The sequence below is a fragment of the Nyctibius grandis genome, chromosome 3 (assembly GCF_013368605.1).
Source record: "Nyctibius grandis isolate bNycGra1 chromosome 3, bNycGra1.pri, whole genome shotgun sequence".
Taxonomy (NCBI): domain Eukaryota; kingdom Metazoa; phylum Chordata; class Aves; order Nyctibiiformes; family Nyctibiidae; genus Nyctibius; species Nyctibius grandis.
The window spans coordinates 8537962-8564687 of NC_090660.1; the positions used below are offsets into that span (position 1 = coordinate 8537962).

Here is a 26726-nt window from a genome sequence, read left to right on the forward strand (position 1 = left end):
TGAGCATTCATCAGGGAAAGCAGCATATATATTTCAAACAGGGCTACTATAAACCTGCTGCCAGATCCCAAAGTTAGGAAAATATTACATTTATACTGTTACTGGCTCACTAATAAGCAATATAAATATTCACATCTTATATAGTCACCAGAAAGTAAACTGACCTATAGGTCAGCCACGCTCAAGCTTTTTTTTATTTATTTAACAATTCCCTTCTTTTCCATAAAGGTTTGAGAGCCCCTGCCTCCGCTTTCTCTTCCCACATACAGACCCCAGCTCCCAACCTGTTCCAAACCTCTGCATCTCAAACTCCAGGCACCAACCCCCTCACAGAGGGTAATAGTTCATAGCAACTATTCCTCCCCAAAGGAGCAAATACCACATACCTGCTGGCCAACATCCACCCATGCCAAATCTCCCCAAACGTGCCATATCACATTCCAGCAGTCAGCAAGGCGAAGGAACTGGCACCTCTTCAGTTTCCACACATAATCACTGACTGAAGGAAATCATTACCTTCTCAATATAGCTTCTAGAGAGGAGAGCTTGTGTGATGGAAAGGGAGACGGTCCTGGATGAGTAGCAGGCAGTTTGTCATACTTTTTTTTCCCCTCAGAAGATTATTCTACATGCTATCTTCCCAAAGAGTTCTTAGTAGCTGTTACAAATGGCTGCAGGAATCTTAGTAGCAAAAGCCTCATAACATCAACCAAAAGAATTTCAAGTTATGCATACATTTTCCCCTAAACCACTATCTTAAGTAGCCAGAAACCAACTGGTGAAAAGTTTAACTTTATTTTTAATGCAGACCTCCTCCTCATTTTCCAGTACTTCAGTCACCATAAAACCAGACACATCAGTGACCATAATACAGAAATTTAAACTGGAACTAGCTACTTATAGGGGCTTTAGTAACAGATGTCTGTCTTAGTCCAAACAGCTCCAAGTTTCCCTCATGCACGCAGCGTGTCCCACACTAGCCATACTGCAGGCAGACAGCAAGGCACGCCTGCACTCCATGCTGCTGTCGTGAGCATCTAATGTGTGACCGACAAGAGGCTCTGGAACCCCCACCCTACTTCCAGAGTCTGTTTCTATTTCACATTTTTCCAAGGGTCTCAGATACACGTGTCAAATTCAGATCTGCTAGGGCTATCTGTGGCCAGGTGAACAGTCACCAATTTTCTCTGACCATTTCTGTCTATATGGGCCCTCTTGTTCTGCTAAGTGACCACCTGGCTATTTCCTCCCCAAAAATCAAACATTTGCTATCAATGCCAACCATTCTTCAAATCTTTATCTACTTTTGCTGATTAAGCACTAATTGAAACAGCTACTGAAGGTTTCTAAAACACGAAAAAAGCATCAGTATTACATAAATCCACTGCAACTCATGGATATTTTCTGTTTGTAGAAGTTCCAATAAATCAGAAGAAAGCTACAAAAGTTAGTCCAAAGGCAAACTCATGCTAATAAGCTACATCTGGAGTTTCAGATTAAATACATCTCGCCCCTGCTTGACAGACTTTTACTCTTAAGTCCTCCAACTTTCTAAGGCCGTTATCAACCCAAATCCAAATCATACATATGCCTCCCCGAACACGGCCTGCCTTTTTTTATGGTGCCTCTGTTTACACAGCTTATCCCTTATCACACTGACAACACTGGGAACCACAGCAGATGGTCCCCTCAGACACAACTTGAACAGGTTTTCTCCACTCCCCCATTCCACTTTTTTTTGTGCAAACAACTGATAAGGAAAGCTGCTGCAATGATTTACTGATATCTGAAGTTGAAAATTGACAAAACGCAAACCGCTTTTGTTTCCCCCTCCCCTCTTGTGAACTGCTTAACCTCTTAACTACTAAGCAACATAGAGAGTATTAATAATTGTACAAACCATACAGTCTGTTGGATTAGCATTTCAAACACAAGCAGTATTGGTTAATTTAAATATCATTACTACATTTAGAAGTTATGCCAGTTACAGCAACCAGCCTCCTCCTACTACAGAAGAAAATATCAGGTGGTCTCCTTTACTATTAAAAAAAAATACACCCCTACTGGTTTGGGAAATGCCTTTAAATTACATTCAAAACCACTTCCTACAGTCTACTGAAAACAGATTCTCAAGCAGAATTTAGAATAGAGACTGGACATTTCACATGTAAATACACAGTTAATTTCACCTAACAACCCAGAGCAACCTGGAGCTCAGTGATATAAAAATCAAAATGCCCTGAATATTGCTATTAGAAAGACAGAAAGACGCTTAAAACTAAGTTCCACATAAATTTTGTTAAGCAAGTCATGCTCTTACTACTGGAGAGCATGAATCTGCAAAACCACTACACCAAAGCGTTGCAAAAATCCTAGAGGTTGGCAAAAGCATCTCAACTAACCATCTATGAAGAAGCATCTGCAAGTAGACAGTAATGAACCAGACAGACCCAGAGGGCTTTCTTAAATGTAGGTCACGCCTGTCAGACCATAGCAAAAGGCACAGTAACATTTGCTGAAGAGAACCTTGAGTTATTATAGCACACAAAAATTTACTCTGTAGGCAGACACTAAGAGTTACAAATTTGTGGTGATCACTCTGTGATGCTTAAGAGGAACAGGAAGGAAAAGCTCCAGAGCAAATAGCTGTATTGAATTTAAGAATAAGAGTCAGAAAACATTCCTTATAACACTTCACACCTTACATGCTCTTCTCTTCATAAAGTTGTCACACAGAAGAAAAATTTCTGTTTAAATGTGATGTTTGTTTTACTCTGGGGGTTGGGAGGGCAGGGGAGAAGTAGGCACAAAAGGTGGTTTAGGAACAGTAATTTCTGCTGACTTATGTCACATTAAGCTGAAGACTTGAAATACCTAATCACTGAGATGAGAAACAATTAAAACCTTGAGTATTATTACTCCAGATATCTGCAGTGTTCTCTTTCGTCGATTCACGTTTTTAGTCTGTGATTCTGGTAATTTTTTGTTAGAACAAAAATCCTATAGAAAAAGACTGTCTAATCGCTTAAGATGTGGACACATACAGAAGAACACGAGACAGCATAATGGGAAGTACTCATACCCATAGGCTGATCCCGGCTGTTTTTTTATTTTATTTGCACAAGTAACATAGCAAAAAAGATGGTAAGAATTTAAGAAAAACTCCTGACAGCGAAGAAGGTCAGCAGATTAGAAATGCAGTTAGCTTTTCACCTGAAGACCTAAAAATTACATAGTAAAAAAGTATTTCAAAGTGTAATACAATGAAAAGGATATTACCCAAAAATACTTGGCTCTGCAATCACACATATGCATCTCCTGATGTAAAATCAGAGAGACAAAGTAGCATTTCTTTTTTTCTAGAGGTAGGTAAGACAAGAGAAAAAGTGAGGAACCTCTTTTTGCCCTGCAGATACCTTAAAAACAGATTCACAGTCAACCATGAAACAAGAAAAAGTGCTGTAAGATTCACCACAGCTGAATCCTTCTGGAAGGATGAACCCACAAACACTATAAATAGGACACAGTAAAAGACTAGAAGAGATCATTTAATAATAAATCTCCATACTTAAGAAATTCTACAGTTAGATAGTAAAACTTGAATTCAAGCTAGAAAGTTATCTAATGAAGGAAAGATTAAGAAGTACGAGAAATCTATTTGCTCAGTCTTTGTTTAGCCAGCAGTCATCAATCATGAGTTCAAAAGAAGAAAAGATTCTTCACTGGTCAGCACCAAAATTCCCCATTCAGAGCTCAGTTACTACAGGTTATCGGTGTTTACGTTTCTTCTGTGAATCTACTAATAAGATACTTTCCAACAAAAACCAGTATCAGGATGACACCTCTTTCAGATTCAAACACAATATACATGCAGATTCAGTTACACCAGCACAAACATTTTTATACTCATTTATAATTCTACATAGATTGGGGTGGGTTTTGGGGGATGGGGTGGTCCGTCTTTGTTTGATTTTTACAAATTTATGTCCTCGATAAATTTCAGATTTAAAAACACTGTCTGCTTATCTGAACTACTTAGAGCTGAACACGACTCTACAGGTAACAGCTTTGTGCCTAGATTCATTACAGTCTCAACACGAGAAATAAGATAGATCATGTACCAATAGACTTTTCAGTCTTATAATCAGTGAACATGACCTCCATTAAGCATGAGGGTTATTCATTAATTTTTTAACAAACAGAAAAGAATCACTGGGAAGATTTTCTGTTATCATGTTATTGCAGAAAGTAATTGACATAGCAGTATATCAAAAGTCTTTATCACTTAGCTTTCTTGCCAATAATTGTCATTACTGCAGACACATGTATGAACCTCGGTATTACGACATTTTAAAGTTCTGCATCCTGACTGAGCAGTACTTCAATGCTTGAACTTTACTTGACTTACAATCAAACAAAAATTAGTACAAAAGTGTTTGTGCTGTTAGGGCTGCAGCTGTCTGTAGGACTATGCGCTATTTTAAATGCTCAAGTTAAAATTATTTTGCTGTAGTATGATCAGGGTTGGACTGAATGGCAGTATTCAGACTTCTTATCTTCTGGGAGCCTTAAGAATACATAGCTTAAATTAAGGGAAGGGGTGTTGCGGTCAGAATCAAATCTCTGAAGTGTCATGATGCTGTTCATTGGAAAACTTTTCTTCTGAGAGAGCGCAGATTTTTGGCTGACCACAAAATCTACAATGACTTAGACCTTCCTTCCTGTAACGAAATAATCATCTCTAAGACTAATTGCATGTATATACTCAAGTAGAAAATACAAAATTGAAATTAATTGTTCAAGATACATGAAAAAAATCACACAGTGCACACTGAACCATGCAGAATCTGAACCCTGTAACTGAACTGTTTTAAAGGCTTTTAAATAAATACTGTTCATGAGTAGGAGGAAAACAAGTCAACATAATTAACTTATCTACTAATATCGCAAATTTTACCTGTACATACTGTAAATAAAGAATAAAAAAAGCACTATGCATTTCTATTTAAACTAGTCTGAAGATAATTATGAATGCACACTCTGGCTGAACTTCAAGCATTCAGATTTTAAACATTAATTTACTTTGACTACATGCATGTCAAAATGAAAGATTGCTGTCTGGATCCAGACATGCAGTATTAATACTGAACACGTGCATTCATTTCAGGTCAGCAGACATTCCAACTCTACTTCAGCAGGTGGTAGGAGCAGCACACTAATTAAAATCTATATTAAAAAGTTCACAATGGGCTATCTATTCTGAACAGCTCCCATACAGAAACATCACTGCAACCTAAGTACTTAGACCACCTTTACTCAAGTCTGAAGAAAACTGAACTGCCCCTCACATAAACCACCAATTATGACCCTTTCTGAACAACAACTACTTTTTCATCCTACCAACAGCCTTTTCAAGGCAGCCCAAAGATTTCACGACCTAGGGTTAGATACTAAGAAACGTACCAAAATACTTCTTCAAAACAATCTCACATTTAGATATTAAAGTAATGAAAAAAGTTAAGCTAAACTCATTCCCTATTAGATATTTGTCTCTGGTCACTTCAGAAACTGAGTGCCTTTCACTGATACATCCGAGAACAGTGCAAACAAAGTCAAGGCAGCCCCAGCCCAGATAACCTGCTAAGATACTGATTCAGTCAGAGTTTTAGGGCAAACACAAATTTGTGTGGGGTTTGTTTTTTTTTTTAACTTAATGTTTCTATATTACATTTTCGGAAGCGGGTTTTTTCATTTGTAGTCAACATGTACCAGACCGAAACCCAGAAATAACCAGACATTTTACAATGCAAAAAGTACTTCAGTTATAGTATTTCTTACAAAACAAACAGCATTAGCTGCCTATAACCCCGCACAACCCACACAGTCCACCTACTAGCCTCAGTCCTAGTACCTCAATTCCTACTGCTGAATGAGATGATGTGACCACCAGGCTGGCTGCAAGCAAAAGCCTGAATTTTACGGCAACAACAGCAAATGATTTGCATCGGAAAATACTCAAGAACCCTGAAATGGTACATCTAAAACACCCCTTTCAACAGTGACTGCATTTATCTCCTCAAGTGCAATCGATAATTGCATTAAATACATTCCAAGAAAACAGTTAGATCTGTCTTTTAACTCAGAAGACAAATAGATCCTTTTTCTTCCCCAGATTTGAAGGAGACCAGGGATAAAGTGAAGAACTATTCTATAACTGATAGCAAGAATAGAATCATCTTTTTTTATTATTCCCATAGAGGCACTAAACTTTCCCACAGGGAGCATCAAGATGATGTCATCTCCAAAAATACTCTCTCTCCGTGTTTCAGAAACCACCTGTTTCTCTGCACTTATGCTGAGGCCTCATTAAGGGAAATTTAAAGTGTGGCCTAATCCCTTCTCTCTTGAAAACCAGCCATAGCAGACATCCTCAGGCCTCTTTTACTCCGTTACTGGCCAATAAGATCAGATCAAACTGATGCACATTCTAGCCAAGGACAAATATAAAGAATGTTACATCCCACGTAGAATTTATTACATCTACTGAGCCTCCTGTGTATATATGGTACAAGTTTAAATTGTACATGCTAGCCAAATGATATTGGATGGCACCTTGAGAACAGGTGCTGCTTTAGAATTATAAACTCAAATATTATAAACAACAACAATAAAGGACACCTGAGTTTAAGCTTCTCCTACAATAGCTGTTCATCTTTAGATGCCTGTGAAGTTTTCAGCACACAGAGAAATGAATCTTTGCAAGTCTGAACAGAAATAAAGGAGTATTTTGCTTCCTTGGGTACAATATCTTGTTTTTCCTCATGTGTGGCACTATATCATTATACTTCCTTTTAACTAAACCAGCTCAGGTACTTACACTGTTAGTTTGTCTACTGCAAAGCTAAAAACATATCTTTCTCCTAGTAATACATAAACTTATCATGCACTTCTATTTTAAATCATTTAGGTTCCTATTGAGAAACATCCATTGCAAAACAGTAAGAAAATCTAAAGATAATGGTTATTAACACATGTTGCATTGAACTTTTGTTACAAAACAGCACATTTATCTTTGTCTATTCATTTACAGGACTAAAACATCCTATCAATATACCTCCTAACATATAGGGACATAATTATTATCTAAAATTCATCATATTACAGAAAAATTTTAATAGAAATATTCTTTTAACAAGACACAAAAAGAAAGCATTTGTGGATTTTGACATCCTGGATTGAATTCAGCAAAACAGAGCACTGGTTTACTAGACAAACACATTCACAACTCCATCACAAAGCATCACAGGCTATAAGATTGGTGTCATCCCACCACGTGTTTCTTGCAACTTTTGTTTTGGTTTTTTTTTTAGCATATAGGATACTACTCAGTGTATGAATATTATTAGAGAACCAGACTGAATCTCTGCCTTTCCAGACAAAGATAATATTTTAATTGCAGCTGGCAAGACAGCCCAATAAGTAGTTACAAACTATTATCAGAAGCACAGACAGCTCTGCAGCAAAGTTTGTAGGATGTGTCAAAGAACTGTGTACCTGCTTCTCTGCTTTTATGGTGATCTATGGATCCAAAGATAGAATTATCACATGAGGCACGTCAGAAAGGCGCAGCAATTACACTTGCTAAAACAGAACTGGAATAAGGACCATTTTTATCAACTAATTCATGAATAGCTAAGTACATTGTAGAAGCCCTGAACTTGAAACAAAATCCTGAACCCTCCCAACAAATACAATCTCAACTAACAAGAAATACAAAACTTGAAAGTTCAACTCAACTCGAAATGATATTGTTTGCCCAACCACGTGACTTTCCATTGTAACTTATTAACGCACTTCACATGCTTACCTGTACGCACAAAAACCCTGAAGAACTGTAAGGTTGACTAAACATTGAAGGGATTTGTGCAATTTGAGGGAAGATAAGGCTAAAAAAAAGAAAAGAGACACAGTCTTCCTGCATTAATAACTAGGGTGGAAAGAATGAAGGTATTTACACCAAGGACTATGCATCTCTCAGATGTCTGAGTTAGGAGCAGAACTCCCTGTATAATCAAAGGCAAAAAAGCCAACACTATTGAACTCCTTACCTCCAGGTAGTGCTTCAGGAAAGCAAGTCTCTTTTCACTTTGCTAATTAGACTTAACTTAGGAACCTAAACTATATATCTAAAGATGTATGGTAAAAACACTTTTTGAATACCTATTTTGATAGATATTTCAGCATTCCCTAGGTAGTCACTTTGATGCAGTAGGTCAAACATATCTTTAACCAAGGATGGAAAGTCCCATTTTAACAGCTGTTTGGTTGGTGTCTTTTTGCCAAGGAAGTCTCTTCGTTGTTTACTCCAGAATGACACTTTAAAAGACACTATACTAATTTCAAGGGATAACTACAAAAACTTCTGTGAAACAATGCTAGAGAAACTGATGCCAAAAATCAGTGAACTCTGTAGAGGTTAAAAAAATATGGTTTAGCATACAGAAAGATATATGAATAGTTCCATTTAAAACACATCTTAAATCCACCTCATTCATCAGGCTTTAAATCTTTCATTTTAGGAATCAGTTTATTGAGAATATGATTTGCAACATAGATGGCACATGTGCTTTCAACACTGAAATGTGTCTAACGTAATTGGGTACAACTTGGTATCAAATACTACACAGTTTGTTTCTTAAGTCACACACTCCTTGATGTTGGCAAGATATTAACTAGTTCCACACTTTCTATACATCAAAGTGTATTCTTGATTTAGTTCCTGGTACCTTAAGTAGGTGTTAACAGGAATGGAATTGCTTTTACAAAAAGCTAGACTGTATTAATGAAAAAGAAAAAATACGTCTATGAAGGCTTAAAACAAAGTTTTACAGGGGCGAGCTGCTGATTACAAAGCATTTCTCAGGGTCTCGGATCTCACAAAATCAACAAACCCAACCCTAGTTCACATGAGTTTTCAACTTCTTTTTTACCGAAGCTTAGAAAAATACTTCCAGTTTGTATTAATTTTCCTTCTTTCAGTGTCCATTATCAGTAAGGGTGAGAAAGGCAGATCCTTTAAATTACAAATACCTTCTTGAATCACAATTTCAGCACAGGTCTCTAGAAAAAAAATAATGGTCCTTTGACAAGTTGCTCTCCCGAAGGAGTAAGAACCTATAAATCAATTCATACAAAAACATTTTCATTATTAAATCATTTTCTTGTAGAACTGAATTAATCGAGATACAGGAGGAAATATCTCAACTTGAACCAACTACACGTTACTAATTCATCCTAGAAGCTGCCTTACTGCTTCAAACCAAAGGCTGTGAAAACCTGCAAAATAAGAAAGAGAGTTATATTAAACTAATTCTTTCACATTTTAAACTGAAACCTAACTACTTTAGAATCACTGCATCATGATCAGGGATCTGCAGCTATGGGTATATATACATACTACTGTTACGTATTTTTTCTAAACTGAGGAAACTTTCACCTAAGATAACAGATCTTAGCTTTTCCATTGTTCACAGATATAAACATCTTACTTTTGCCATCCAGCCTCACGTAACAAACTAATTCAGATCACCATGATTTCCACATCTTGAAAATTATATAAGGCTAGAAACCATTTTCCGTTTCCTTCTAGTATACTGTCTTTGTAAGAACGTTTCTTCAATACAAATGAGGCTTCCCCAAAAGCTCAGTGAAAAAAATGGTTTTAATAAAGTTTTGCAGCTAAGAAAGCACAAGCAACTGCTCAATATTTCCTCAGAATCTTCCTATAAGAAAAGTCCCTGTGCCAATATCTGCTAATATTTTTCATTTGTTTGTTTTTTAAAAGAATCAAGTGTTATGCCAAATCTCCCATTTTCTCTTCAGTGTGTGCTAGGTAGCACACCTGGAACTCCAAGTACAAATTCAAGTGATTTCAATTAGTGCCAGGAAGGTGAGTCAAACTAGAAACGTTGTATACACACAATGCAAATAATCACTGATATGTTAGTACAGGTGTGAACAAAGACAGTAACCAGCAAGATCTCAGGAAGCAAATGGAAGAATATACCCTAATGATTAAATAAATCCACATAATCATTACAGCAAGAGACAACTACAGCATTCAGCAACCACATCTGTTCCCCCTGCCCAAAAACCAAGTAAAAATACACTTAATGATGCAAAAAAAATTCATACATGCACACAGAAAACACGCAGTCTGGTAACAGAAATGCCATTTTTGCACTTCACAGACCCTTTGGTTTTTTTAATGACACATAGCACAAGCTGCAGCTGAAGCAAACTTTCTTCTTTTGTTGGAAGAATCCACTTCTCTAAGAGATGCAAACTTTCCTGATGTACGTACCTGAGAACCATGAAAATCTGCCTTGCCAAAATTTCTAAAATGTTTTTAAGGATTACAGTAAGGGAAACGGACTGCTTAGTATATTGTACTTCCCACACAGTGAAAAGTACTTGCTAATGCTGATCTTTATGAAAAAACCTTACACCATTCTGATTGGCCACAGAAAACCCCGGCTGCATCACATTGCAAGCGTCTTAGTACCACACCCATAAGCTTTATTTGGATATGATCTTTTCCATGAATGAAAAACTATCGAGCTTACAATAATATGGTACAGTCACTCTGAAGCCAAATATCCAATTTTACACTGAGAAAGAAGTTACAACAATTTTAAGCTTTCCTAACTTAGATTCTGAAAACAAAGCACGCATGTAACTAGCATGAACATACATGGATGCTGACCAATTAAGAAAAATCATACCAATCCCTCTAATCTCAAAAGACTTTTATACTAACCACGGCTTCGTTTCCTTTGTGACCATATTCGACCTGACAATGGATCTCATTTTTTCTGAATAATCTTCGAGGATATTTACACAAGCCTAACATACACATATTAATAATTGCATGGGAAATGCAGGAAAAATCTGCCTCACTTGCTAGGGCTGCCTCTGAACTTTTGAGTCTTTTCAAACAATGCAAAATAAGTCCCTGAGCCAAGAGACCAGTTGTAGTGGGATCAATTAAGTGACTAAATTGAAAATAAAATTCAATAAAATGCCATTTTTAACCTAAATGTTAATTTAAACAGTTCTCAAAAATAGGTTTCAACAATAACTTTGGTGAAAGCACAGTTACACAGTGCCATCTAGCAGTGACTTACAGCACAGCAGTTACTGCGATGCTAAGTTTGACACATTAAATAGTTTGTAAAGTCCTTGCTCATTTAAGTAAATTCAAAGAAACCAGTGAATTGACCCATACAACTTCTATAAGCAAGCCTAAAGTTGAAACTTTACAGATTGAATCTACACCAACTGCTACAATTTTCTTCCCATTGACCTAAACTCTGGCCTCATAAAAGATGCGGAGAAGATGTTTAAAACACCTTTCTTTGATAGCTTATTACTTCTGCAAAAAAGCTTTCTAAAACTGTTCTGGAGAAGGTAAGGAAGCTTTAGCAGAACCCTTATGATAATGGAGCCCTGTATAGCTCTTATCGCACATCTGATAGCAAAATTAAATTTTGATCTAATGTTTCTCTAAAGTTTTTTTTCTTCACTAAATATAAATGGCCAAGATTTCTCTGCTTGTCAAAACTCAAACTGTTGAAACAGATGAAGTTACATACACCAATAAATTCAAGTTTTCTAACATATTGGGGGGAGGGAAAAAAAGGATACTTTAAGGCCCAAAAGATTGGCATCAAGACAGACTCTTTACCAGATCAAGTTGCACAAAATACCTGCAGAAATCAATCACTGCACAAAACACCAAAATAAAGTGTTCCAAGTCTAAAGCTCTAGTTTCACAAGCACATACTTTAACTCCACATAAGTAAGCCCTAGTACTAAATGAAAGACGAGCCATCTCTTGAGCACTCAGTCCTATTAATGCGCTGCTCTCTTCCTTTCGCAATGTCTTAATACACAGGCATAGATACTTCCAAAGATTTGTCCAACTTTGCAGTAAATCAAACCAAGGAACTAATATGGTTTTAGACTAAAATGGCCAAAAAATAAAACAAATGGTGCCAGAGTATTTTTTAAATTACAGCGGAAAAAATAAAGGCAAAAGTATGATGTCAATCTTTGGCTTAGCAATTCAGAGTTTATATTATGAAAAAGCTAGAATACTGCCATTATGAACAACAGCAGTGCCCCTAAGTGAGCCTCAAAAGCAAACCCTTAAAAACTATGAAGCTCTATAAATCAGTAGCGTTCAGTTCAGATAATTAAAAGCAGATGCAGAGAAGCAAGGTATTCTGTTCAGGATAGCATACAAATTAGCACCAAGACTTCAACTTCCCCATCTTGATCAGTTTTATTCTCAAACCATCTCCCATATTTCTCTACATAAGTGTATTTCAGTATTTCCCATTTTACTTAAAAAAAATTATGTCAGTTATGACCGAGTTATTCTTTAATAGACTTTGATCCAGATTTCAGCTGTCCTGGGACCTAAATTTGAAGGTTTCATAAACCATATTTTGAATAAGGCATCAAAAATCCACCTACTACCCATTTATCAGAACTGTACACACTAGATAAACAGACTAACGCACTCGAAGATTGGTGCAAATAAATTGGATAACATCCAGAGGAGAGGAACAAGAAAGGTCAGAGATCTAGAGAACATGACCTATGAGAGAAGCTTTTAGGAATTAAGTCTATTTAGCCTAGACACAAGTCATCTATGGGGAGAAGTGATAACAGCATTCAAATATGTGAAAGGTTGCTATGAAGAAAAGAATCAGATGTTCTCCATACCCACTAAAGAAAACACAGGCAGCTATAGGCTTGAACTGTGCTAAACGATTTAGGTTACACATCCAAAAAATACTCTTCAGCCAGAAAGGCAGTTAATCACCCAGAAGGGGTTGAATTCTCCATCATTTGAGGCTTTCGGCAACCAGCTAAAACAAATGTCAGTGAAGAGCCCAGCCCTGGGAAGGAAAGCTCAACCAGGCAGGTGCCTTTTGGCCTCTATGATCTGTGACAGACCGCAGCAGTCTAAGAGGAGGATCTGCCAGTCATGAGCACAAACTTACAACCTACTCCCTACAGGTGGTCAGGCAAAACAATCTTACTTAAAATTCCTCTCCCAGTCCTCCTCTGCAACAGTTTACACCCCAGAAATACACTTCTCTCCCTGTACCCAGTGTCTGAGTGCCTGCCAGCAGGTGAGCAGCATCACACTGAGGTGCTGTTAAACTATGAGAATTTCTCCCCAGGTCACTGAACAGCAGAGGTGAAGCTCACAGTCCCCTCCATTTAAATGTACTTCTGCCTCAGTAAAGTGAAGAACCACTGACAGCTCTGAAAAGCTACAGCTGCAAATGAACTGTCAGCCACCTACAGAAGAAAATGCTGGTTTTCCTGCTCTGCTGTGTTTATATTTGGAAAATCGTGGTTAGACCCAAAGTCAATTCAGAAAACACATTAGTTTTACAACAAGCCTTTTTTAATTTTTTTTTCACAAAGAGACCCAAGTGTCACAGCAAAATAGTTTGTGTAGAAACTCCTCCTTCCTCCCATAAGTTTCCTGGGTTTTAGGTTTTTTGGTTCGGGGTTGGAGAAAAATTCTGTTAAGGTTTTTCCTATTCTACTGTAATGTTACAAAGAATATTTCGAACAGTTGAGAATATATCAGTGTGACTGTCTCAGACTTAAACTTCTTAATTTTTTATTTTCTAGTTAGCAGACTTCTAAAGCATATTCAGTTGATATTCTCCTTTCATCCCTACCGATCATAAGACTCAAACTTCTAGTTAAACAAATACTGGAGGCTCAAATTTACTATCATCTGATGGTCTACACCTTTACATTCACAAAGGAAGATTAACATTTACCAATGGTAAGTTAATTTTTCAAAGTGTGATAAAGACAAACAGAAAAATGCCAACCCATAAACAAACAACGGAATTTCAAAAGTCAACTATCATTCAGGGAATCAGTTACACACAAGCACACTTTTACCCTTAAAGCCCAGCCAACAAAAGCTGAGGGTCCAAAATGCCTAATAAAATCAGCAGCCAAGTGATCTGTCTTCTATTACACTGCAAGCCAAAAAACTCACTTCTCTACACACCAGTGTCTTGTACCAATCAACAGCAATTCAGTTTTGGCACGATTAACTCAAAGCCTATTTATAGTCATCCAAGACAAAGTTTCTGCTTAGTTTCTTTCTGTAAGCAAATTCCAGAGCCAGGGATTTGACACACAAGACAAATGCTAATGTCTTCTGCTTAAACAGACAAAGCCTGTTCCTCAGCCCCAACACTTAATGTGTTAACTCCAAATGGTAGCACACAAATGCTACAAGCCTCATGGATGTGCATTTCTGCAGACACACTATATCCTCACTAAGCATGACTCTTGTAAACACTGCACCAGCAAAGACAACTTAAGGTCCCACAGGTGTTAGGCTGTTTGGTCACAGCATCTATCCCATGTTCCACAAGTGTTTGAAATGAGCACAAAAAGGAAAATCACAGCAAGTGGCTAGGATGAGGTTGAAATTTCCTAAGAACTGCAGAAATACGTTATGACAACATGAAACATTCTAAAACACAGTTTTATGATGCAATAAATCAGTTTCTCTGCATCCCTGACATTCAGAGCAGTTTATCACTTCTCTGAGGGTGAAAGGTATCTCTGTCTACTGTGCTGCTGAGATCAAATAATTACTGTTTCTGTGAAATATTAAGAGCCTGTGCATAACTTGCCTCATTTCAAAAAAAGCTTTTGAGTGTACCAATGTCACAGAGAAGAGCAGAAGGACCGAAGATCCAATGGCTATTCCATATTCACCACCAGGAGGATACAAATAGCTGGGAGTCTGCTCCAGCTTTGCTTCAGGCTGCAGCACAACGCCATTCCACCAACACAGAGCTCCTTCCCTGCAGACTCCGATGCTTCCCAGTGCACAGCTCTACTGCTCTCAACACGTACAAGGGACAGATTGCCCTTTGACAACTTGCCGATCTCCACTATTTTAAACATCATTCACAATAAAAAATTTTACAAGACTAAATTTAAAAAATATTTAGCTGAAAAAATGAAAAATGTATAGGACCCAGAAGTTCCTGAAGATAAGCTCAAGAAAATGATCTATGCTCACCAATAACAAATAGAAAAAAAGGTATTTGCACAAACCCTTAGTTAACCATATAAAATTCACAAGCTAAGTACATAGCTAGGCCTCACCCACATTCAACTTAGGATGTTAATTCACAGCAAGTGGCACTTTCCCTCAAAAAACACTTTAAATCAGATCCTGTACATTGTTTAGAATTTGCTTGAACAAATGAAAAACCTAGTTCTGGAAACTTAGGATAGCACTGCACTAAAGACAATAGTTACTATCTACCTGAAATACTAGCCTTAATGAGCTCTAACAATTAATTACTGATGTCCAACCTGAACACCATCTGCCTTTACACTGCTAGCTAAACTCACTGTTTTACTTATGCTGTAGCCATACATTTCAACAGATAACATTTGTTCAGCAGTCCTTACAATTTTCAGTGTCTTGGTGTAATACACACCGTAAGACAGTCTACGTAAGATTATTAAAATAAAAGAAAAATTTAAAATCATTCCTTAATGAAAATCAGCAGGGGGTCATGTTGATCATTGTAAGCAAATCCTCAATTAATGTTTCAAAGAGAAGTCCTTATATAAATTAAACCAACCTCCCCAGACGAACAAACATGAAGCAGAAAGGGGCTTCAAATTGAATAGTTCCTCAAAAAGGTGAATTTAGCAATTATACTTCATGAATCTCAAACCCAGAACACATACTTTTTGGAAGTGGAACTAATGAGTCTATCACAAAACCTAACTTAAGCTAAAAAATGGTAATTCAGACAAAACAGAAGTATGAAACATAGACCTTCCTAATATTCAATAGCAAAGTTGCCAATAAATCGACATAAGATCAGAATGAGAGCAAATAATTTAAATTAAAGCCGATTTAATTGACTGCACTTGAAATCTGAATTATAATCCAGTATCCCTAAATTAAATCAGTGATACAGCTCAACAGTAATGAGGAGGTTAGGTGCCCTCCTGACTGCCAGGGGCAGGGAGTGCTCCCCAGGCAGGGCAGGGACATCGGTGCCCGGCCCAGCACTGTTTAGCCAATGCTGCCACCCGTTGGCTCCTACAGACACAGCACCTTCTGCAGTTGAACAAACACGACTTGAACACCGTCTGCAGCTAAGAAAGTGACAAATCTAAATTATTTCATACATTACTATATCCTGGATTGTGTGTGCGTGACTGCTGTACAACTGTAAAACATTTTGATAGAAAGAAATAAGAAGGGTACGTCTGAACTTCGCTCATGCCAAACAGGCCTGAGGAGATACATTGCTGTATTATGAAAAAAAAAAAGGAAAAAGGCGTAAATGAAAAGCACAGACAATCTAATACAGCAACAGGTACACTCCAAGGATGGGACAGGACTCTGGGAGAGATGAAAAGTATCTACATGCATTTTTACTTGTTTCCTCAGCGACAGGACCTGGTTTTATACCTGGGAGCCACCGAAACACCAGGCTTACATGAACATAAGCCAAGTTGGCCATGAAGAAGGAAACAAATTACACTCAGCTCTGTTAGGCAGGGGAAAAAAAAAATAGTAGTACTTTATTTGCTCCCATCAACGAGGAAAAACACCAAAACCAATTTGTGTCTCTTATCTGTTCAGTGAATTTCTACTGTCTCCAGCCAGCCTCCATAATCACATGGCAGTCTTGTCTCTTAACATACCCTCAGGCCTGACAGAAAGAGAACAATATAGGTTAATGCTCTGTATTTGCAGACACAGCACAGTTCAAGATCAGTTGTGCTACATTTGAAATTCTTATCTGCAACAAGCCAGAAACTAACTCACTTAAGCTTGCCTTGCCTCCATAGAGTAACATGAAGCAACAGCAGCTCACACATGCACAGGCACTCACACTGCAACTGTCAAAAAAGCATTTCCAAAAACACATTAAAAGCATCTTAATGCAAAGTTGCACAGCAAAGGCTGACCATGGCAAGTTTAGAGGGCATCATCCTCATCAGCAATTTCTCAAAAAAAAAAAAAAGGAACTCACAGCTAAGCTTCAGCTTTATTAGCAAATGAAACTGTAGCCAAATTATAGCAAGAGCCTGCATTACACATTAACCCTGTTCTACTATCCCCCAGTCACCTAGGGAAACAAGCAAGTCCTTTTCAGGTGCTACTAGAAATGCTTTAATCACAATATCATCTTGCTCCTATCTGTGAAAGCATATGGTCAAAAATCTCTTCAGGTTATAAAAACCTGGTCCATTCTCCCACTAGCTTTTATAAATCTTCTATAAATTATTACTTGTAGCACAAAGAACCATGAGGTACATGAAACTAATGTCTCAGTAGAGCACTCTACAGAGCTCCACACCACCTGTATGTCTATGTTGAACTGTCTTCAATACTGCTATTTATGCTTCATTTACTGATAGCTTAACCATCTACTACAGGCACGCATTCCAGATAGGAGGATGCATGTTACCAGAAGTTGAAATTTACCTTTCATGGTTCAATCCTTTTCAAACACATTCTTCTGGATTACATGGAGTTCAGCATTGCCAGAACTAAACCCTATTGCACAGCCACTAGAGCATACAGCCAATTGCTTTGCCACTAGAATTAACCCTAAACATGTATGCATGCTTAAATTTGCCTACGTAATCTCTATACAAGGGTCTCTGAAGATGCTGTGCATGTAGGATTTATTTAGGTTCTCGGGCCTGCTCCCAACTTTCAGTTGCCAGCTCTGTGACTGTGAAAGAAAAACACTAAAGGAAAACAAAGAAATAAATTCAATTTAGATGGACTGTGAAACAGGTGGTTTTAAGTGGGATAAAGAAAACAGTACACACTTGTCAGATCAAGCTCTAATGGCAGTTATGTAAGAAGCCGTTATGAGGGGAAAACACATACTAGTTCTTTCTAGTTCCCCCATAAACAGGGGAAACATTTCCCAGTTTGAGAATTAAAGGAGTTCTATCCTGTAAGGCAGACAACATCCTCAAAGCTAGATACTCCACTTAACAGAAAGTTGCCTAACTGGAATAAGAAGTTGATGCTGAGGAAGCTGAGGCAGGAAAAACTTGCCGCAAAGAGGTCGTATATCCTGCACTGTGCTACAAGTCAGAGGTGGTAAGTAACACATCTCCAGCCACACACATGCTAGGAAGTTTTACAGGGAACACAGGAGCAGTATACATTAATACACAGCTGCCAAAACCACAACTACATGTTAGTTTACAGAGATCTGGGGAACATGCACTGCTGCAGATGAGTTACAGCATGATGTTGTATTAACTCTACACTGCAAGAGAACACCCCAACAATATCCAGACCCATCATCCCACTCATTGCCTTACAGGACACTTCAGGCTGCACTGGGAATACCTGTATTCCTCCCAAAGAACTGAAATCTTGATCATCTACATTCGTGCAATCCCATCTGTTCCATCCCAGGAATACCACCTTTCATTTTTCCTCCATGTCCCATTTCACCCACTCTCCTCATCCCCTTAATCAACTTGCCACTAAAGTTTCAGATTCTAAACAGATGACAAGAGCTCTTATATCTGCTTGGAAGATGGTTCTTGATATGTCCAACTGTAACAATTATTTCAGCAGCAGTGAAAGAACAAGACTAAACATAACAAAAATCAGCATACCTACATCCCAAGCATTCACACAGTAACCGTGCGTGACAGAGCGGGGTTTTCACACCAGAGCACCAAGAACCAAAACACAAAACAAACTTGTGACAAGCAGCAACTTAGACCTTCTGAAAGCAGAAGACTATATTGGTGGAACTGTTAAGACAATTATTTTGCTTTAACAACAGGTATAGAAATAAGTTACTTTACCGCCTCTCTCAGTATCAACAAGCAAAAGCTTTTACATCCAGATTATCAATCAGTTTGAATCTGAAAAAGAAATCTGTTGCAGGAGTAGTTATGCAGGTGTGTAAGGTTTTCAAGCAATGCCAAAATCATATAGGATTGATTCTACAAGTCATAGACAACGGTGGAATTCTTCAGCAAGGGTACAAAACACCACAGTACTTACACCTCAGTTCACCTTTCTCCATTGCTCAGCTGCTTCAGAGAATGACAGTTTCATGACTGCAGTGTTGTCAGAAAACAGAAATGCCTCTCATCACAGAAAAATAGTTTGGGTTATTTTATGTATTTAAACCTCCTCCTTCTCCCACCTCAAAGAAAAAAGGTTGAAAAGTATTTTTTTTTTCTAAATTGGTACTGTAATCACAACCATTTGAAAAGTACAAATCTAAAAGCAAAGAATAAACTTGAATTCTCTGATTGATAAGGCTAGATATCAAGCGCTTAATGAGCAGCTAATAAAGATTTGTCTTTTAGCTTATAAAAAGAATACTAAAAATACCTCGTGATAAGAATGGCTCATAGCACCCCAAAATTACATGGTAATCGCTACTGTTTGTTTTACATTATACTTATGAAGCAACAGAGAAGCATTATCAGCAGGGTGGAGAGCGAAAAATGGAAAGACCAACTGCTGATTCTGAGCAACTAAAAGCATGCATCAGAAAGCAGCAGAAACCTTGGTCGAAATACTTCATCAACCACTACGCAGGCTGCAGAGAGCTTATTTTAATTTAGCAAGTGTATAGAATACAGTAACCTGATTAAGAGATCTCTACTTTAGGACAACAAAATAAATCAAAATGTATAATTATTAACATTTTATTGTGCAGTAGAAAAGTACTTCTAAAACAACACTTAAAACAAAGCACCAGATTCTGAATTGTGATTCACGAACCATGAGTCAACACCTGTACAGTCTTAGTCATTTTCTTTATTTTCCACTTGGATGTATAAAATGGATGCTGCAGCATGCTTTGCTGTATCTGTATGGCGACGGCCAAGCCTAAGAAAGCATGGTTTATGCAACACACTGAACACTAGGCAATGCCTTTGAACGCCGAAGTCTATTAGTTTGGAGCACCGCATCTGCTTTTTCAATAACAGACTAAGCATGTTTCCTTTTACATCTGTCTTCTTTTCAACATGAGGACTTAAGTAGATCAGGGCATTTGTTCTTCCTTGACTTTTTCCTTCTTTCTTCTACTCAAATTTGCTGTTTGAGCAGATGAGCAGTCTTAAGGATACCTCAGCTATATCCACTGGTAAACAAAACTGACAAGTGTTGAGAAAATTAACAAGTAGAAGAGGCAATAAAAAACAGAGAACTTATTTAACAGTATTACAAAATATTATTTGAGATTTGCTTCAGAGAAATACATAAACTCTCTGCACAGTGAATTTCAGAGTTGTAAGACATATAACATGGTCTATAAACATTAAGCTTCAATAGGAATTGGCAAATCTCACTGATACAAGTCCTTGCAACAAACACCAAAATCACAGTAAGAGTGTGAGCTCTTCAAGAAATACAGGAAGGAACTCATGAAAAATGCAGCATCTTTCCATCCAACAAATTTGCAGAAAAATTGCACGAGACAGTAAAAATTATGCCTGAACAAAGACTAGTCTAAAATTGCACAAGTAAAGTTAAGGGTCTATATTATAACCTAATTTCTATGTGCTAAATCAAAGCCAAGCTCACTGGATTAGCAACAAAACAACTCCATCCCTTTTTGCTTCTGGAATCTCATGCTACAGGAGGAAAAAGTTCCATGCAAGCATTTATTTCTAAAGGAAATAAAAAAAGCATAGTGCAGATAAGCTATTATGGGTTTAGCTTTGCTGAATGTTTAATAGTTTTTGCTTCCTCTTCATAAAAGGAAAAGTTACTGTTCATTCTTCTGGTATTTGTAAATCATTAGTAATGTCTTTCCCCTCCCCAGCATGCTTTACAGTAACTGACAAGGGAATGCTTTGGACCTCAACAGCCTCAAGCTAAAAGTAATTATCACAAAGTAACAAGCATACTTGTTACTGCTTGATCCATCAAAATGCATTCAAGACGGCTGGGCTAAAAAAACCATTCATTCCACAGAACCAGAAACCTACAGATGCCTACAAATGCTAATATGACTACCTGCTTCAGAAGTCAATTCCTTCTGTGTCTAACTATACATATTCAGTTCCATTTTTCAGAGAGAAAGTACTGTTAAGTGGCAAACATACTGAATTCCCTTCCCAGACAAGCATCTGACTCACAGTATTTGAGAGCTCCCAGCTCACCCACTTCCTCTTTTTCACAGCAGGCATTACTTGTCTGTACCATGAGTTTCTTCCTCCAGGGTGTATCTCAAAGGGAGCATCCTAATAGGTCTGCAGGCATATGTAAACTACACAGCAGAGTCATGCTGCCAAGAAACTAAAACCAGTTTTAGAACCAATAAAGCCACCATCAGCTATATTGTTTTCAGAACATGAACAAGTACCATGGTACAGCCCTACACTGACAGCAGCTGGCCCACACATTTCTGAGTGGCTCAGACTAACAAAGGAGCTTTGTGTTCCCGCAGGATGGAATGCAAGATTTGTTCAGAATACTGCCTACCTTCACACTGTAAAAGCAGATACAGAAATAGGTTCAGCTCTTCTGCTGGTTTCCCTTTGCCTTTTTTTAAGCTGATGCAGTTCTCAATTTTTAATCAGTATTGCTGTTATTGTAATATCTATATATTGCCAATTCACATTGCGCTCTCTCTCCCCAGACAGAGGTAGTCTTTGCTGTGAAAAACTGTGGCACAGTCCTCAGTTGTCACTGAGCCACTCCTGAAAGTAACAAAGGGTGACTGTACAGAAAGAACATTTTTGAAACAGATGACAGGTAAGAAGGAAAAAAAAAAAAAAAAAAAGGAAGACTTCTGCATCTCCTGAAGAGAGCTCAAACCAAGAACAGGGTAGAATCCATGCAATAAACAGGGATAAGGATAAGGAACAGTATTAGAATAATATTTTTGCAACAACTCATAAAAATTTATTTCTATAATTAGAAGACACCATTATATCAAGTGCAGTTTCAGCTAAGTCAATTTATAAGGCAGGTTGCATTGTTACAATTTCTAGTTAGCAATAAACGTCCATCTGATGCTGCTTTTTTTTTTTTTTCAATCTTGCAATTACATAGAAGACACTACAAACAATGCTTGACCATTTCCCTTATAATGGTGCAACAACTGCAAGTAAAGGTCACATCTTATTTCCTAGAACCAGAATTATATTTCAGCATCTATTCAGTAGGTTTTGTTGACTCAAAAGCTTAGGAACATGTAAGAAACAGGCTAATCAAAACACTTATTTAAGTAATAGCAGCTGTCCAAGATTCTGTAACAACAGATAATCATTCACCTTAGTGAATATTTCTATCTTTTCCTGAACTTTGTAAGAGTTTCACATTAAACTAACAAATTCTAGAGAGAGGGATTGATTCAGAAAACAGGTCTTGCGAAACATTTTTTGTTACTTTTTGCATAGTGTAAACAATATTAAGTTTAAATTCAAGAAATGTTTGAAATTTGGATTATGTTAAGCAATACTTACTATTACTGCATAACTACTTCACCGTATAGGACAAAAAGAGATTAAATCCCTTCTTGACATTCTATCTGAACTTCTCAGATTACTTACTGTAAAAAAAAAACACCATGCTTTCTTAAAAAGGGATTAACGAGATATACTCAAGAAATGTTGGGAAACTTTCTATTTTGGCATTTCCTCTACGGAAGGATAGAGAGCATGAGCAATAAGTTATGCATCAAATGCTAAAAATCTTAACTGCCACTCTGTAAAGAGCAAAACTCTGTTGTTTTTTGTCTCATTGCACACCTTTGACAAGAAATTGATGCCATTTTTTCTGTATCCTCCTACTTGGCATTGTTGTCTGCAGCTAGGATCTTCCATGAGCCTTCTCTTCCTAAGGCTGAAGGAACCCAGTCTTCCCAGTCTCCTCATACATTGCGTGCTCCCAAACCATCTTGGTGGCCTGCCACTGGACTCACTCCACTACATCAACCTCTCTCTTTTCCTGTGGAAGCCAAAACTGGGTCCAAGCTGGATCACTGGACACAGCACTCCAAACGCTGTCTCACAAGCACCACACGGAGCTGAAGGACCACCTTCCCAGACCTGCTGGCTACAGTCTTGCTAACACAGACCAGAATGCAGTCTGCCTGGTTTTGCTACAAGAGCACATTGCTGACTCGTGTTCAATTCTTGTCTACCTCAATCCCGAAATCTTTTTCTGCAAAGCTGCTTTCTACTCAGTCTGCCCACCCGCACCTTTACCACTAGCTGGGGTTATGCCAGCCCTAGGATCTTGCATTTGGCTTTGCTAAATGTCATATGGTTTCCATTAGCCCTTTTTCTAGTCTATTAAGGTCCCTCTGAACCACAGCACTGGTTTCCAGCCTAACAACCACTTCCCCCAGTTTGGTATAGTCTACAAACTTGCTGAAGGTACATTACATCATGTCTTCCAAGTCCATTAAAGACATCAAGATCAGTCCCAGTGTGAAACCCTGAGAGACATTATCAGCAATCCAAGCAGTAACAGAGCACTTCCATATGCACTTGTGGCCAGAAGCATCACTACAACGAGCAGAAAGACAGCTGCCCTCTTCACCACCTCATAGTCTCACATACAGCTACCATACTTGCAACACGTGCACTCAGTTCCAGCTTCATCAACAGCCTATAAAGGAGAACATTCAATAGATAGATTTGTAAAAATTGACTTTAGCCAGAATTTGTAGCCAATATTTTTGTTCTGTTGAACAAAAATGAAGCTTTCAGAGGTCCTTAAAAATATCAGCTTAAAAAGATACTATCTAATTTCACAAAGAAGAAACCACACTGAGTAATTTCTGCCTACCACCTCAGCATTGGGGTTTTTGTTTGATTTAATACATGTATATACTTACACACAAATAAACTAAATCAAGACATCGATTTAGTAATGACCAGAAACTAGCGGTCAATTTCATATACAATTACCGAAATCAGTCTGTCAGTATTCCTGTCCCAGCTACTGCAACTTTTATTCAGTTTTTACTTCTCAGTTTCAGATTCTAGATGTAGACTTATTTCTATTCGAAAGTTATGAACACTTAAGTTTCTAAAAAGACAAGGTATCGAAAATTTTAGGTTTTACCACACACCATCTTTCCTACATTTCTCCTGATACCAGATGGTTCAGTTCAGCAATGGTTTAGCAAGAGTAAGCCTCAAGTTCAGCAACGGTTTAGCAAGAGTAGGCCTCAGAGTAGGCTCTAAAAGGCCTGCTCTGTGTTACCTTTACACAGAACAAACTTTCCTGTCAATAATTTTCCTTTTAGTTAGAATAACAGAGAATAACAATAGGTTCCGAAGCAAACTACATGTTTTGTAGATAAGAGTCTGCTTATGGGATTGATACCAATGTTCTAGTAGACAATGATTCATGCTGTTTACACTTAGTTTTAGAAAAACAAAGGTCTCTGCTAATTATAAAAGGGCCAAAAGACAAAACAAAACTATAAAGAACAAATTTGTGATGTCTAAATTAACTTGATTCATAAACTCTTGTGTCAGAGGAGAGATAAGTCCAAAACGATATCTTCTTCTTGAGAACACGTACTTGTAAACAAGAAGGCCTCGACCACGCTTGTGCAGAAGCACAATTAAGGGGGATTGCAACCACCAGAGACCCCCAGAGACCACCCAAGACCCCTTCCCCAATTTAGTACGCATGCGTAAAGACATTACGTAATGCATTACATAATGTATTAGCATATTAATAAGATTTTTTGGAATAGGTGGGCTTTTCTTGGAATTATATGAATATTCATATTTGTGATGTATATAATGAGCAAGCTTTTGTTCCTAGGTGTGCATGATAGGAGAGATCCCCCATGCACCCAGCTGCAATAAACCAGTGTCGGCTTTCTAAACTATCATTTAGTTTGGAGAGTTTTCTTGGTTACTATTTTTCGGTAACACTCCCAATAAAATTCCAAAAGCACGGGACAGCCATCCGAATCTTGACAAGCCAGAAGTAGCTTCTGGAACACTATGCATTAGAGAAATTAAGGTAAAGAGAAGTCACATTTAAGAAAACCATAACAGGACAAAATTGAGAATCGTTTGTAGTTTTACACAAACACCTGTCACAAATAAGGCTTTTTGGACCAGCACTCCACTTGCCTGTGACAAGAGCATACCTACTCCAGAGCTGCGCTACTAATCACAGAATCACCTGGGTTCCCTAAAATAGTTCAGCACTTGAATAATTTGGTATCTAGTTTCTACTTAGATAAATACAGAAGGATCAACTGCAAAAAAGGAAAATGAGATGCAACTCTTTAATAGTATCATGAGATGTTCAAGAAAAGAAACAAGCATTTTGTGAAATAAGGAATAAAATACTTCTAGCAAAATGTCAAGAAAAACAACTTTGTAGTCTTTCAGTACATGCAGGATGCAAGTTTAAATGCAAGACAGACCAAAACTTGAATTAATAAATAAAATTTAAATTCTTAGTCTGACTAGTCATAAGCTACACAAAAGCATTCAGATAATAATTCTCCATTGAACCATGACATCAGTCTGTGTTTTCAGCTTTCTACAGTTTTTCTTTCAACACATTTTGCATTAAGGAGATGAAATGTGGCCAGTACAACCACAAGTTTGGGTTTTTTGTTTAGGGTTGGAGACACAGAACAAGATGACGGGGAATGTTTTAAAGTATTTGGAAGGAAAGGAGAAATAGTATTTTCAGCTCTTTCAAGTGTGCAAGATACAATCCTCTATCATCCCACCTCCATCATACTGGTCATCCCTCCAGAAACAAAGGGTCATTCACATGGAGTAGTTCACCTCTGCTCCAGCAGCGCACACACACACACACACATCGCGAAGTGACAACACCCTTCCTCTCTCTCTCTCTCTCTCTCTCTCACTTGGGTTCCACCAATTACAATCAGAAAACCAGCTAGATTCTGCCCAAGAATTAATCTTTCCCTTCCACTCTTATGAAAACTTTTCCATTAGGTTTAGCAAGCAAAATGCCCACAAAAGGCACTGCATGACATCTATTAGATGGCTGCCTTGTCAGGAAAACCTAACCATTCTGAAAGTAACCATCTTGTAATCATTTTGCTTAATGCCAGGAAAACACTTTACCTCCTCACCTTCAAATCAGAAAGAGATCAAAGGGGGATTAAAAAAAAAGTGTAATTAAGACTAGAAACATTTGATGACAGCTTGACAGCTCTGAACACTCACCCCCAAAAAAATGAATTATATGACTTGTCTGATATTGTTACCTGTAATTTTGTATCCATATGCAGCCAGCTGTCCAGCCATATATTCACCATCAGAATTATTGTGAGAACATCCCCATGTACGAATCCAGATCTTCTGAGCACCAGGAATAATGCTGTTAAGTAAAAATGAATGAAAAAGGCAAGTTAAAAGATGAACAAGCTTCCCCTTTAAGCCCACTGAACAGACTCAATTAACTGTAATTCTCCAAATATAAAATACGCAACACAAACAGTACTAACTCCAAAACAGCTGGGAAAAAAACATCATAATTATGTGATTTTAGTGTAGTGGCTATTAGTCTGGCTGGGATAGAGTTAAACTTTCTCCACAGCAACCCATATGGTGCTGTGTTTTGTATTTGTGGCTAAAACAGTGTTGATAACACACAT

General features: G+C 37.7%; 1 protein-coding gene across 3 annotated transcripts in view; it reads right to left on the reverse strand.

Moving 5' to 3' along the window:
- Nucleotides 1-26726, reverse strand: part of CDKAL1 (CDK5 regulatory subunit associated protein 1 like 1) — a 426323-nt gene that overhangs the window by 393767 nt on the left and 5830 nt on the right. For all 3 annotated transcript variants that reach the window (XM_068396772.1, XM_068396773.1, XM_068396774.1), the window contains one exon: nucleotides 26337-26449. In XM_068396772.1, the coding sequence (XP_068252873.1) occupies nucleotides 26337-26449 (113 nt within the window). The remainder of the gene's footprint in view (nucleotides 1-26336; nucleotides 26450-26726) is intronic.